Consider the following 13,937-nt stretch of genomic DNA (forward strand, 5'->3'; position numbering starts at 1 on the left):
CAATGAGATTATATTTCACTTTTTGCCGTAACGAGTGTCGTATGCTATTTAATATTATAATGCAACTCTACATTCTGCAATAATTAATCACTAACAATCTTACCTTCCTCGCATGACAGTACTCCTTATCGATCACTTCAGCGAGGACGCATTTCCGAGAACCGCTCGGATTCATTCCTACGTCCAGTGCGTCAACATAGTCCGAATGAAGGAAATAAAAAGTCGAAGATTCCTGATATACCGCGTAGTTGCCATGTACAGCATCCCAGACTACGAGTACCACGTCACCCGGATTGCAGCTAGTGACGGTCACAATTCCCTGTTGCACCATCTTTCCGACTTTTTCCGCGACCTTCTTATGTATGTACGAGGGAAGGGAGGGATGGAAGCATATCGATTTGGAAGATGATCGTCGACTCAGCTCTGGACTCGTGGCCGCGTCCCTTGAATTGGCGTCCGAAACCACAGCAACCGACGCATTCATTTCCTTATCGCGGGTCTCTGACGGCATCGGGTCAATACCAAATGTCCTCTTGGTTCGCTCCTTCAGTAATTCGAGCTCCAAACGGATTTTATCTGTCATTAACGCCTCCATTTTTGCTTCGGCCGCCACTTTACTCGCGCGTATCGAATTTAGCTCGCAGGACAGCCTCTTGTTATCATTCTCGAGAGATTCAAGTCGCCTCGATAGCCGAGCCAGATCATCATCATCAGCCTCCAATCGTACTTTCTTTGATTCTGAAACCTCAACCTCATATTTTTCGGATTCCTTGAAGACATCTTCCAGACCCATTTGACCGGCATCCAACCGATCGTAGCTCAAGTCCTTGCATACTCCAGATTCTAGAGGATACATGTTATCTTCGTTTTGTTCCAAGACCGTTCGCATTGCCTTCTCTGCGGATTCTTGGTTCTCTAACCACGCCTTGTCCGCTTCAAGGTTTTTCATCTACATACAAGAAAGAAAACGATGAAATAAGAAAGATAATATATGTATATATAATAAATAATAATCAATCTAAAAATATATAAAATAATCTAAAAAAATATTTCTTTAACTCATCACTATAGCATAGAACATAAATATGCATGCATATGATATGTGATATGTGATATATGACAATACCTTCTCCATCAAGTTTTGCTGTATCTCTGATTTCAGTTCGAATTCTCCAATTAATCGATCTATCATGTTCTTATAATGTTTGCCCTGTTCAAACAGCGCAGCTGTTCTCATTCTATACATCTCTATTTCCCTATTTTTCTCTTCGACTACTGCCTTTGCCAATCTTAATTCGTTATCCAATTTCGCCATGCAATCAGCCCTTTCCTTTTCAATAGCAGTACGAACTGCCATGGCATTCTCAACTTTCATATCTTCTCTCGCTTGCGCCAGGATCGCCTCGTGATTCACGAGCTCGATAACGTCTGTCCGCTGAAAGAAATAAAGTTTATATTTTTCCATTTTTCCTCATTTTATTTTCAATAACAATGGAATAAATTGGTAAGTTACTTACTTCAATCTTCTCTAAACTAGAATCGCTGGGACTCCTTTCCATGGTAGAAGCGGTCATAAGTTTAAAGCGGCTTCGAATTGTTTCTAATTCCGTCTTATATTCTATCTGCAACTTGTCGGTCGCCTCTTTTACCATTCTTTCCTGATCAGTACGCGCGGTGGCCAGATTCTCCTCCAGTTCTTGAATTCGTGTCTGGCATTGCGTCAATGAATTCGTTAAAGAAGTGATCTCGAGGAATCTCTCGTCATTCGTCTTCTTCACAGCCTCTTCCTTGTCTATGCGCGCTTGCTCCAGTATCCTCGAATAGTCCTCGAGTTGTTGATGTAGACGAGTCTGCAGGTTCCTCCTCTCGATCTGCTCGTCTTCCAACTTTTGACGCATCGTAGCTACCAGTCGCTCGTGTTCCGCCAGTTCGGTCTCCTTTTCCAGGAGATTATGCTTAAGCGTGCAGATCTCTTCTTCGCGACTCTGCATCAGTTTTTTGACATCAGCTATCTCGTACTCATGCTCGATCGTCAGCTCCTGCTCACGTTCTTGAAGACGTCGGTCATACTCTCGCGAATGCAAAGACAATGCCACTCGAACGCGTTCTGTCATCTCGATGATGCCGCTTTTGTCCTCGCTAGACCGATCTCGCAGAATCGCCAATTCATTCCGAACAGAACTAAGCTCCTCGCATACGACCGTTTTCATAGTCTTCAGGATGGACCGCAACCTTTCCACTTCTTCACGCGTGTTACCGAGATTCTCCTGAAATGACGAGCACCAAAGATATTCCGATGAGTATCCCAAAATCATAATTTGTGCAACGGATTGTCCTCGACTTTGTAGTCAAGGAGAATTCGTCAAGGAGATTAGTCTTTCAAAGAAAACTCCACTCTCTTGATTAATTTTGAATCACGAATTGCGCAGTACGCAAAATTGCAACAATTTCAATTTAGAACAAATGTCTTTATGAAAGCAATCGTGTGGACGAGTTCAATGGGCTCTGAAGGGATGTGGCTCGAGAGGGATTGGGAAACAAGTGCGACTCCAGCTATCCTGTAAAAAATCAAGATGCACGCATATATATACACGCGCGCGCACGTATACGCACGTGCTCAATGCACGCGCGTCTATTATCGGGTGCCACTGTATTTGTGCAAGCAGTACAGAAATCAGGGAGCACAACAGATTCGATTCGATTAGTTCGAGCGGTTGCGGAACATAAATCAAGCAGTAATACATACCCACGTCTCACGAGATATAATTTGCATATAGTCAATTCTAATAGCTCCCTAACAAATATAAAGATAATAATAACGAAAGTACCTAAAAATCATAAAGAAGAAAAACGAATCAACTAGTACGTTTGATGAAGTACCGAGCAATACATTTGACATCTTGATGCGGAGAGGTAGACAGAAAAGAATAAAAAAAAGCGAGAAGAAGAAAAAGAAAAAGAAGGTTGTATATTTTATAACATATTAATAATTTTAGAGATGGGTAGTGGGGCCAAAAGCGGTACTTTACAGAACGTTTACGGCTACGACTACGATAGTTGTCTGTTAGCGAGCTGTAAGTCGTCCAGTACCTGAAGAAGGGACACGATAGCCTGATGCTGACCGTCGGCGGGATGCTCGCTGAGGCTGCTCGGCAGAGATTCGTCCATGTAAAACTCGGTACCCATGAAGTCGGTAGCACCCACGCCTACGGAGGGACTGCTACCACCGCTACCGGATAGCGGATGTTGATGTTGCTGATGCTGGCCGTCGCACATGACGGAGGATCGTGGCAGGGAGGGGGGATTCGGACTCAGGGAATGTTGCTCCTCGAGCGGCAGGGCGTCGCGATAGTTCGAGAGGCCGCTTACACCACTGCGAAGCAAGCAACTGGAAGAATCGGCGACGCCGTTCTCCACACACTCGGTCAGCGGACTTAGCTGCACCGGACGCTCGCTCGTGGCGGACAGGCTGGGAAATTGGAAAGAGCCGGGTTCGCTTGACGTAGACGAACGCGTCGTTAAGTCCGCGACTTTCGAGTTTAGCGGGGAGACGTTAGTCGAGGTCGAGGAAGCGGGGGACACGCTTCGAGAGGCACCAACCTCCAATTGCTTCTGCCGTTTCTGTTTCGCCCCGTCGAATACGCCGGGTTTGGTCACGTCCACGCCGGCTTGACCAATCTTCTCGAATTCCTCCGTGTCGGTTTCGGATTCAAAATCGCCCCTGGAAATCGATACAACACATGTAACATTCGCAGTTTATATGATATACATTTTTACTTGCATAAGCGACAAAATACATTATCAAGAACTCACCTGTCCGACAACAACGGCGCTCTAGTACGCTCTTGTTCCTTTGTGGGAATATCGGTGCTCACCGATGTGGTGTCCTTCTCCTTGTTGCCATCGGTGCTGCCTTCGGTAAAGCTCTTGGATAAGAAGAATTGCGTGATACTGCGTAAATCCGGCGTAGAAATCGTAAGCGCCAAGTCCGGAAGCTGCGACCTCAATGATTCCATGTCGTCCGCGGTTAGCTATAATAAAATATTAAGAACAATTATTTGCGAATAGTAGTAATCTAGTAAGTCAGCGGATCTTACCTTAGGTAGCCCGTTGTCAAAGACGGAAGGTGCTTGCGTTGCGAAGGGCGGTGGCGTGTCCTCCAAACCTGGGAAGAGAGTGTTCAAGAAGTGGCCATCAAATTTGCTCTGAAACTCTCGCCTACGCGCCAACTCTTCGTTGTGAACGGTCAACAGCTGACATGCCAGATTGCTTGCCCATACGAGGAAAGCCTGCGAGAAGGTGCGCCTCCTAACAACTTCAACCACCGCGCTCATGTACATTTGCGGAGCCAAGTGGATCTGTTGGAGCACCTCCAGATGTCGTCGCAACCGCTTCAAGCTCTCGTGATATATGATTAGTTTGTTGCCCACTTCCACCATTTTGTTTTCCACGTACATGATCCACTTCAGGCGATGATAGATATTCACCGACAGCTCCTCCTTAGCCTTGGTGCATCTGCGGCGGATGTCCCGCAACTGGTTGTGATTTTGCAACATGACGAGCAACTGCCGGCGGTGAGAATTGCAAAGATCTGGCAGGACGCTCGCGTCGCCCAAATTGCTCGCGCGATTCTGATTCTGCAGAAAACCCTGAGCAAGCTCACCCTGTTCGTGAACGAGCCTCTTGGTCTGCACCATCAGCTGTTCAAGAGCAAACAGCCTCTCACCTAGGCCCTTGATCTCCTTCATATCCTGCTTGTTAGCATTATCGATGGCCGCGTTCACTTCCGCTTTCAAGGCCTGCATCAATCGTTCATCGAACTGCTCCAGGCCACGCGAGCATTGCTCTGCCACTTGCTCCAGGCTGCTCTGATTGTCTTTCGCCGAGATCCATCGTAGCAGATTCAGCACTTCTCCACTATCCTCCGACGTTTCGGAGGTTTGACTCGGTTGATCATCCGGACTCAACAAGCCTTCGGCTTGAGCTCTCAAGGCCGGCAAAATTGGAATTTTCGCAAGAGTACCGAGATCGGTGCTAAAACTGTAATAAAATTTGCATTCGTTTCTTCACGTGTAACCTCGCTATTTAGTAGTATTTAACATGCCTTTTTTTTAGATAGGATAGAAAACACAAATTTTAATGTTATCCTACTTTCGATTATCAATTTAAGAATTCAGTATTTATTATTAATCAGAATATTTTATCAGACATTAATCAGTATTTTTGCTTATATTTGGCAAACGTTACGATGAATTTTGATGCGCATATCTTTGGATGAAATTAGTACTACCGTCATTTAATTACTCATTAGCGGTATAGCCAATAATAATTTCAAGCGACCACATTTAAACATGATAATCAAAGCTATGATAATTAAAACGTGGATTCAATGATAATTATATCCTATTGTAATTAAAGTAATTATTGAGAGTAATATTACGGCATACGTTTATGATAAACTGCTATACTGGTTCGTAATTTAATACGAAAAATTTGTTTAATATTTCGCAACGCATCTTAAGCCTATTAACCCGTACTCTCACTATTCTATTATTCAATCGTACCGCGCTTCGATCAGCATGGTAAAATTTACAAAAAAGAACCGGTTTTTACCGCATTATTCGCGTCGCTGTATCGTTCAATGCAGTCCTACCAATTAAATTGTCAAACTCATAAATTTATTAACTAACTTACGCAACTAACATGCAAGTAAAAACACCATTCTATAATTCTCTGAAATTATCCCTATCTTTATTTTCATTAAATTACGTCATGGACTATAAATTACTTACAAAAGCTAGTTCCGATAAATTTGCCGATATTAAAAGAATGTGAAAATAAAAATAAAATTCTGCGATTTTTACGCATCAATAAAATAACACTAAAAAAAGGTCGTACTTATCAAGAAGCTTCATATGCTGCTGCCTCTCGGCCAGGTACAGGACAAAGGCCTGCTGGAACTGGTCGGCTCGTGATTGAAACATATGCGTGATGTCCTCGAGATTGGCTACTACCGCGGCCCAACCCTGCTGCTGGAGATGCTGATCGTGAACCAGCCTCTCGCAGATCCTCGTCTGCTCTCGCGCCAGGCCGCAACACTGCTGAGCCAAATGGGCACGTGCGCAAAGGGTCTGATAGGTGGCTGGCATCGCCAGCGAGGCGTCGATTTGAGTCTGCAGGTCGACATCTAATAAAGAAAAATAAAAATCAAGATAAATGCTCGGTACCACGTTTATTGCTAGCATATTTTGACAAATTATATGAGTAATACGATAGTTACATGATAAACGGCCCTGGAATATTTCTCTAATAATGGTAAATCTATAGTAATGATAGTAAAAAAAAAACGTACATTACATCGACATTGTAGTATTTCTTTTGAAAATTGTGTGCCACGCAAATTACAGTGTAATACTGAGTGAGAAAAGACCACAGAACAACAATATATCTCTCTGTAGGAATGTGGTTTAGAGAAAGTTATACATTTATCCCGTGTGCAACCTCAATTCTAACTTTAGTAAAATGGTTCTTGCATTACCTTTAGATCATCGCGCGCTACGCTTGGATGGGAATCGATGCATAATCGTTTTGTGCCTGTCAGGCGCCCGAAAGCGCAAACAACTTGGCAACTCGCGACTAAACCCGAGAATTTAATGAGACCCTATCTAGTTAGTGAAATGGAGATGCGAATGAGACACGAATGCTCTACACGAACAGTCTACACAACGAACTTGAAATTTGAATCCGTTGTAGATCGTGTTACGAGTGTCACAAAGGCAACTACATATGTAGAAAATATTCTCCTTCCACGCAAGAATAACGCTAGCGCAAATGTTAATAACGAGCTTGTCGAAATGAGACAAAAACTATCGGATCGAAGATTGAACCAAGTGGCAGGTGTATAATTGACCTGCGAGGCTCGCCAGAAAGCATAATCTTGGCACGCGATGAAAATTCAAGGTCGCCGCGACACACATCGCTTCGGCACAACCTTACGTCACTCTAAATCCAAGAGACGAATTGCGTTTCAGCCACGTCCTTAATTAATTAATGCATGCGTGCGTGCGGGAATCGAGGGAAAATGGAAAGGGAAGAGTATGGGAAGACGTGAGACAGAGGAAAGAAATATGACGCGGCACGTATATCGGCGCATTTTATAGACTGATATTTTATGTATTCTATCATGCTCGCTTAACGATGATAATGCATATGTGACCGGTCTCAATCTCTATAAACCGCTGTCCGAGTGACCTTACTGATTTGCAAGTGCAAAAAGTATCGTCATTATGCACGATCGAACAATCGGCGACGCAAGATGCCGCAATACCATCATATTCGAAAGTCAAATGAATAGTCGGCAGATAATCGCGAAGAAGGAAGAAAAGTGTACCGGATGTATATAAGCATATTACGTTGCTTATCGCGGCTCCTTACGTTGATGCTTCACTTGCAAAGCATGCTGTAGATGCATATAACATGTATACGGGTTAAAAAACTGTGGAATTTCTTATCAAATCTAGAAGTCACGATTTACGATAACCCCTGGCAGCAATAATTATTTCTCACACATGTATCAATTTTTATTTCATCTTTTTGCACGCGTTATGCGTTTTTATGTCGCGTTAAAAAGATTAGAAAAAATTACTCAATATGCTCTTTGATCACGGAGCTGAAAGTCCCATTGCGATTTGATTCCGTTCGCTTGCATCATTCATACCGAGAATCTAGACGGCGTGAATCCTTTTTTTTTTACCGCGGGACGCGTAGTACGTAAATGCGCACGATTATGTAGATACTAATTTATACGTGCAACTTTACAATGGACGTTTTATTTCTGTTTCTCGTGAGTGTAAAAATTCAGCAATTACATTTAAACATAATAGCACATTTTTCCCCTCATTTTCCGACCGGAGTATTATGCCGAAATGTGCATTGCTGGTTATCTCGTATTTCTTTACGTAATATAACAAATCGATAATCTGAGTAGAATCTTGAGCGAAACTTCTCGCAAACGAGAATGGCGCGTACAAAAACATATTTTTCTTCGCCATAATCTACTTCAGAGTACATGATCGACTGCACGCCATTCCTTGTCGAGACGTTCCTTCAACTTTCACGAAGGAGATAATTGAGTCGCGAGAGATTATTCGCGACAATAAACATTATTGTGAAAAAAAGCACGGAGAAGCCTGAAATATAACGTGGCGTAAATCATTGCCGGTTGTTGAACCAACGATCTTCATCATTTTATGTATATGGAAGATTTTTCTTACGCTGAAAGTTTCTCTCCCCCTCCCTCGCCCCTCTCTTTCTCTCTCCCTATTTTTCTCCTGCCGAAGATACCATTATACAACAAAGAAAGAATATGAGAATTTCCGAGTCTGGGACACCGACAAAAATGTGATAAAGCAGCAATATAAGGTATTTACGTCTATAGGTCTGTTGCAGGTATACCGTATACGTCATTTCATCGATCGTATCTTTTATAGAACGTGCCTGAACGAAAGTTTGCGTGTAACGCGCGTAGTTCCAAGGGTTGTGGAAACCTGCACTACGCTGAGACGCAGCTTCGCGACGACTTTTAATATGTTTATTACGCGGGGGGGGGGGGAGCTTGCCGAGGTAGAGAATGATTCCGATTCGGTCGACTCCACCGATTTTCCCAACCGGTAGACTCGAATGCCAGACTGGAATCTAATTCCGTCTAATTGTAAATAGCGGAATAATTGCTTATTTGCGATCTCGGAAGAGTTATTAAAGAGTACATCCCGTGCGTCTAATCCGCGCTTGTTATCGCGGCAGAGTCGATACATGCGGTATCGGAGACTATCAACCAAGTCCGCGACCTCGTTCGCACGGTAATTGCACGCGCGGCGCGGACGGGCCAAAAAAGAAAAATCGGACGCGATGGCTCGTGACGAGAAGCAATAAACGCCGGTATAATTGAAGCGCGGAGAAATCGTGCTAAAGGCGCATTTAGATAGTCGACGTCGTAGTTTCGGGAAGTCCGACGTCTTCTGACATCCTGTTGTTGAAAAGCTGTTTTCGAAAAATGCTAATTCACAAGTCGAATAAAAGCAACGATATTTATGTCTTGTTTATGCCTAGACGCGCCTAAAGTCACATTAAACGCGTCTATCGCGTTCTCCTTTCAACAATATCCATTGTCGATACTTAAAGGAGTGCCGCGCTTATGACACTCCAAGCGTTTCAGCAAGAAGCACTCGAATCGAGTCTTATAGTAAACGACGAGTCCGTGAAATAGACTGAGTGCGTAGCACTTTCGAGGAAACGAAATATATATTAATGTCGTTCCACTTTCTCACCTGTAATTGTTTCTTCGTTTTACGAAAAGCTTAACGGTACAACGGATTACAACATCATCACATAAAACGAAACAACGTTCTTACATAGCGCTATAGCAGCTGTTTTTTTTCCTCTCTCATCGTTTGATATCTTTTTAATTGAATCAGCTTCGTCGCTCGATTCCCGACCGATGCTGATCCGAATGACTCGCGCGCTTCGCGGAATCTCGAAAGAGTCGCCATTAAAGTACGAAACAAAGCCATTGGCGAGGCTCGGCCTCGTTCACACGATAATTGCAGGCTAGGCTCTGGCCGAGCAATACACGGAAAATCGCATGGTTGCACCGCTCGCGCGCGCCGCGCGGTCGTTGCCGGGTTCCCGCGAATAAAACAACCGCCGTGATGCCGCGAACCGTGTACCACCCCCCAAGTGTGAGTGTTTGCCAGCAACAAGAAAGTGCATTTCCATTCTAATCTCCTCGGAAGGTTCTACCGAACCGATCTTTAACTTTCACCCGCGCTCCACCGTGGCAAGAAGAATGTATTAATTTTCTTTCGTACCGAGTTTTTCCTTAATTAAAACGGTTTATTACAAAGATAAATCGGACTGTGAAACACGATGCTCATACAAAAACGCAAATAAATCTGAATGTAAATTAAAAACAAAGAGAGAGATATAAAGAAAAAAAATAAGTATAAAGATATATCGAATTATCTGATTAAGCCCAATCTTTCCTTAGCGAGAATATAAAAATTCTTTTATCTACTTACGCGCGGGAAACATTTTTTTAAAATCATTTATAACATTCAATTTTGCACATTTTTAGAGTCTCGACATTTTCGCCAAAGAGAACACTTCAACTTCGCGAGAAAAGCTATTATTACATTTAAAGTTGCAGGACGATCTACATAAAATAATCAGCTGATCGCGGTTGTGTTACTTGCACGTCTCGCATCATAAACTGCTCCAGCCGAGCAGTTAGTAGAGCTGGCGGCAAGGCACTACACCACACACACAAGTGTGCTTATCAAACTACATATTATAATGATTATACCACGCGATCCGGAGACATCAAAGGACTTGCCGCGGCGTTACGCGGAAAGCCTTGCCGACCGCGTAGGCCGATATGTCGCAATACGCAGGAAATAAGAACTACTAAAGGACTACGGTCCACAATATAGCACGTTGCACACGCACACTGTCATGCAGAAATGATTACGACACGCGGTCGTACACATGGAAATAGCAGGTACTCGTTACGAGTATGCATTTATCATACGAGTGCACCAAGTTGTTTTCGCGATAACTACTGCCGCGCGATCGAGTAATCGAATTGCGATCATCTTCGAAAAATAGCGTACATTCTAGCCGCGTACAGATCGTGACGCGTAAAGATATTTGATTTACATAAAATGCGTTATTATTGTTATATACAATAATAACGCATAAAAATTCGCGTTATTATTATATATAACAATAATAACGCGGATCAAAATTTTCTAAGATGATGGTTGGGCAAAAATTTCATTTTACAGCTTCGGGTTCAATCTACACGTTACAAAAGATATATGTTAGCTTCGCACACAGTATCTACTATTTTGTGAGATTACATTTCGGAATTGTAAATGAGTAGAGCAGTTATTACGAGAAAAGCCCGGCAGCGACGTGCGCGTGATTATTAAATATTTATTCGCAATTATAGCTCGTGCAATTTGGAAGTATAAATCTGTTGAGCAACGTCTAACGTTAGTACAATATCAGAGATATATGTAGGAATAAGGAAAATGACGTTAGCCTGTGACTTTGTGCCTGTGATCGTATTCACGTGCTAGATTCGTGAAACTTAACTATATATATATATGTTATCACAAAAGAATAGCTTGTATGATATACGCCGATCATATGAAATTAAAGTCGTAAATGCAAATCATTGAGCAACAGACACTTGCAGTGATCAGCGACACCAAGGTTCCTACGTGTCATCTCATTAATCTTACTTTGAACGGGACACACGTATGACTTCTCGTGACACGTGCGGTTATCTCGTAACGATGTTAAAGTTCTGATAAGCCGACGCTTTCAATTGCACGTATGTTTACCTACCGGAGTGCTCTCGTCGCTTTAGCAAATGGCCTGGTGCAATATGTCGCCATTTTTACTATAGTAATTGTACAGAATAATCTAAAAAAAGAGACTTGAAAGATGTGGATGCACATAATGTTAAACAGACGCATAATTAAAAGCAGGCACATAATTAAAAACAGACAAAAAATAGACATGTCTAGCCTAGATGTGGAACAGTGACCCCTTTAACGGAGATTAATGGACGATTTGTTTTATTCTGCTTTTTCATTCGTGGAAACCAGTAGTCGAAACCAAAAATATACGACACGTCGTGACGCACACGTCGACTTGCACATATGTCTCGTCGACAGATCCCCGCGCGCTTAACGTTATCAACGTTATCAGTACCCTATTTAGAAATGTTTACAACTAGGACGAAGTTATCTACTTTTATATGGCTTTAAACTCTTCGGTATTTTTTTTCGGTCACCCTGTACGAGAACCTCGATAAGATGCAGCAGTAATATATTTATGCGCGCGCGTGCGCGCATTCACACATCCGAGGTAACGTTGTTGTGCCGTATATACTCGATGCAGCAATGTACGCGATTACGGTAATCCCCGTGTGTGCACATGCGACCGAGTTCGTACACGCGCACACTGTATTATTGCTTTCCGCGGTTCTGTCCGAGGTCTCGCCGCGCCGGAGGTTTCCATCGACCGCCTCTCGACCAAGCGTCAGACCAACGCGAGAACGTTTTCCCGACGTGTTTCGTGCTTTATTGCTTCGACCAATTCCCTGACATTACCTTAACAATTTTGCTTTTAAGTCTGCACGCGATTCCTTCGCAGCATTATAACGATACTTTAATTAATGCATAAGCGATTTAAGTTACTGATTACTGCGTTATTATTAATTTAACAGGATATAAAATATTATATTATATATAAAATATCACAACTCAATCGTATCCTTCTGATACTTCCCAGAAAGTTAAATTTCTCGCGATTGCAAAATGCTGAATGCTAGAAATCAATCCTCTGCTAATTTCCAACTTGAAATTTTGCGTTCTGCTCCAAACACAATATTTAATTACCGCAAAATTTGTTTCTGTAATCGTTGAGTCAAAAATCGCGAAAACAAAATTTTTTCAAACATAATGTAAGACATACATATGTGCTATTCATGCTGTGGAATACCTATTAAAATAACTAGATAAAATAACTTTTCAATTTATAGTTTATTATAATTTTGAAAACACAGGACAGCATTGTTGCAAGGAAATACATAATATACTCGGTGTATTTCTTTGTGTCGTTATCTTTGTCTCGTTTAGAACATTTCTCTAAAAGCCAGGAATGAAAAACCACCCCGTGTGGTAACCTAACGAACCCCTAGTTACGGTATCGACTTTATATGCACATATACTTGCCACACGCGCGTATACAGGGTGAAAACGTAATAGCCTGGGCCACGGTGACCCGGCGCAACTGTTCTCGGGCTTAACTTCACTCTCAGGACGGAATCTCTAACGTTATAGAGTAGATTTTGTAAACTGACTGCGAATTGTCCTCGTTTCAAACCATAAGAATGGAGATGAAATACGTTAAAGTCCGTCGTCGATACTCACATGGGAAATCGCTCGCTTGCTTTCAAACGCGGTTACCGAGTTTTATGCAATGTTGCGAAATTTTCTGTCAGCATGTTATAAAATTACCGATGCACGTAGCGCCATTCCTGGCAGGTAATACTTTTCTTTTACTCTATTGATCAATATCCACAATTTCTCTAAAGCTGTATCGCGTGATTTGTACCAGTAGATCGTCGAACTCCGAATGTAAAGCTATCGTTACTGTCTTCGGCTCGGTGCAAATGTATCTCCTTGCAACGCGATAGCGGATGTAATTTTTTGCAATGCCGCGATATTACGTATCGCAAACGAGACTACGTGCCGTATGGTTATTAAAAGAGGAAGACTTATCGCGTCACAGGCAGATAATTACAATGCATGTATATTTAGGTACGTATATTTATAGATACGAAGGAAATAAGTGCTCCAATAAGGTTTCTACGTGCGACAACATAAACGCGCAAAAGATAGACGTAAGATATATTGATTGATGTATCGATTATATCGTTACTGTTGTGACACTATGATCCCTAATTATATATAAATATCTTATAATTCAACTCATAATTAAATATTACATATCGTTACTTGTTTCTTGTCGACTATTCGTTTGGTCTAATATTATCCGATCCTGCAGATTAATGAGAATATTTTCTCGATCCAGAAATAATTGATAAGAAAACACGAAGAGAAAGAGACCTGTACCGTTTTGCCTGTGATAAAATTTGTATCAAGGTCAATCTCTGGAGAATCGAAGATCACAAGTCGAAGATGGAATATCGCGTAATGCCAAAGATATCATCTTGCGGCAAATGCAATTTCGCTCGCGTCTCGTGTCCGCGAACGAGATTCAGTTGACCGCGGAGTCGGAGCCAACTGATAAAAAATTATTAAATTTAATGGCAAAGCCAACGCTCGGATCACTTAAATTCAATC

At 42.3% G+C, this 13,937-nt stretch overlaps 1 protein-coding gene across 2 annotated transcripts in view; it reads right to left on the bottom strand.

The window, feature by feature from the left end:
* Atg17 (autophagy-related 17) overlaps positions 1–13,937 on the bottom strand; it is a 28,307-nt gene that overhangs the window by 4,400 nt on the left and 9,970 nt on the right. The window contains exons 3-9 of one of the 2 annotated variants that reach the window (XM_071777036.1): positions 5,899–6,187; positions 4,098–5,040; positions 3,814–4,031; positions 3,091–3,721; positions 1,518–2,267; positions 1,127–1,435; positions 104–949 (exon numbers count right to left, since the gene is read on the bottom strand). In XM_071777036.1, coding sequence (XP_071633137.1) covers positions 104–949; positions 1,127–1,435; positions 1,518–2,267; positions 3,091–3,721; positions 3,814–4,031; positions 4,098–5,040; positions 5,899–6,187 — 3,986 coding nt within the window. The remainder of the gene's footprint in view (positions 1–103; positions 950–1,126; positions 1,436–1,517; positions 2,268–3,090; positions 3,722–3,813; positions 4,032–4,097; positions 5,041–5,898; positions 6,188–13,937) is intronic. The other variant, XM_071777037.1, reaches the window with a different exon arrangement.

This window comes from Temnothorax longispinosus, chromosome 4, assembly GCF_030848805.1.
Source record: "Temnothorax longispinosus isolate EJ_2023e chromosome 4, Tlon_JGU_v1, whole genome shotgun sequence".
NCBI lineage: Eukaryota > Metazoa > Arthropoda > Insecta > Hymenoptera > Formicidae > Temnothorax > Temnothorax longispinosus.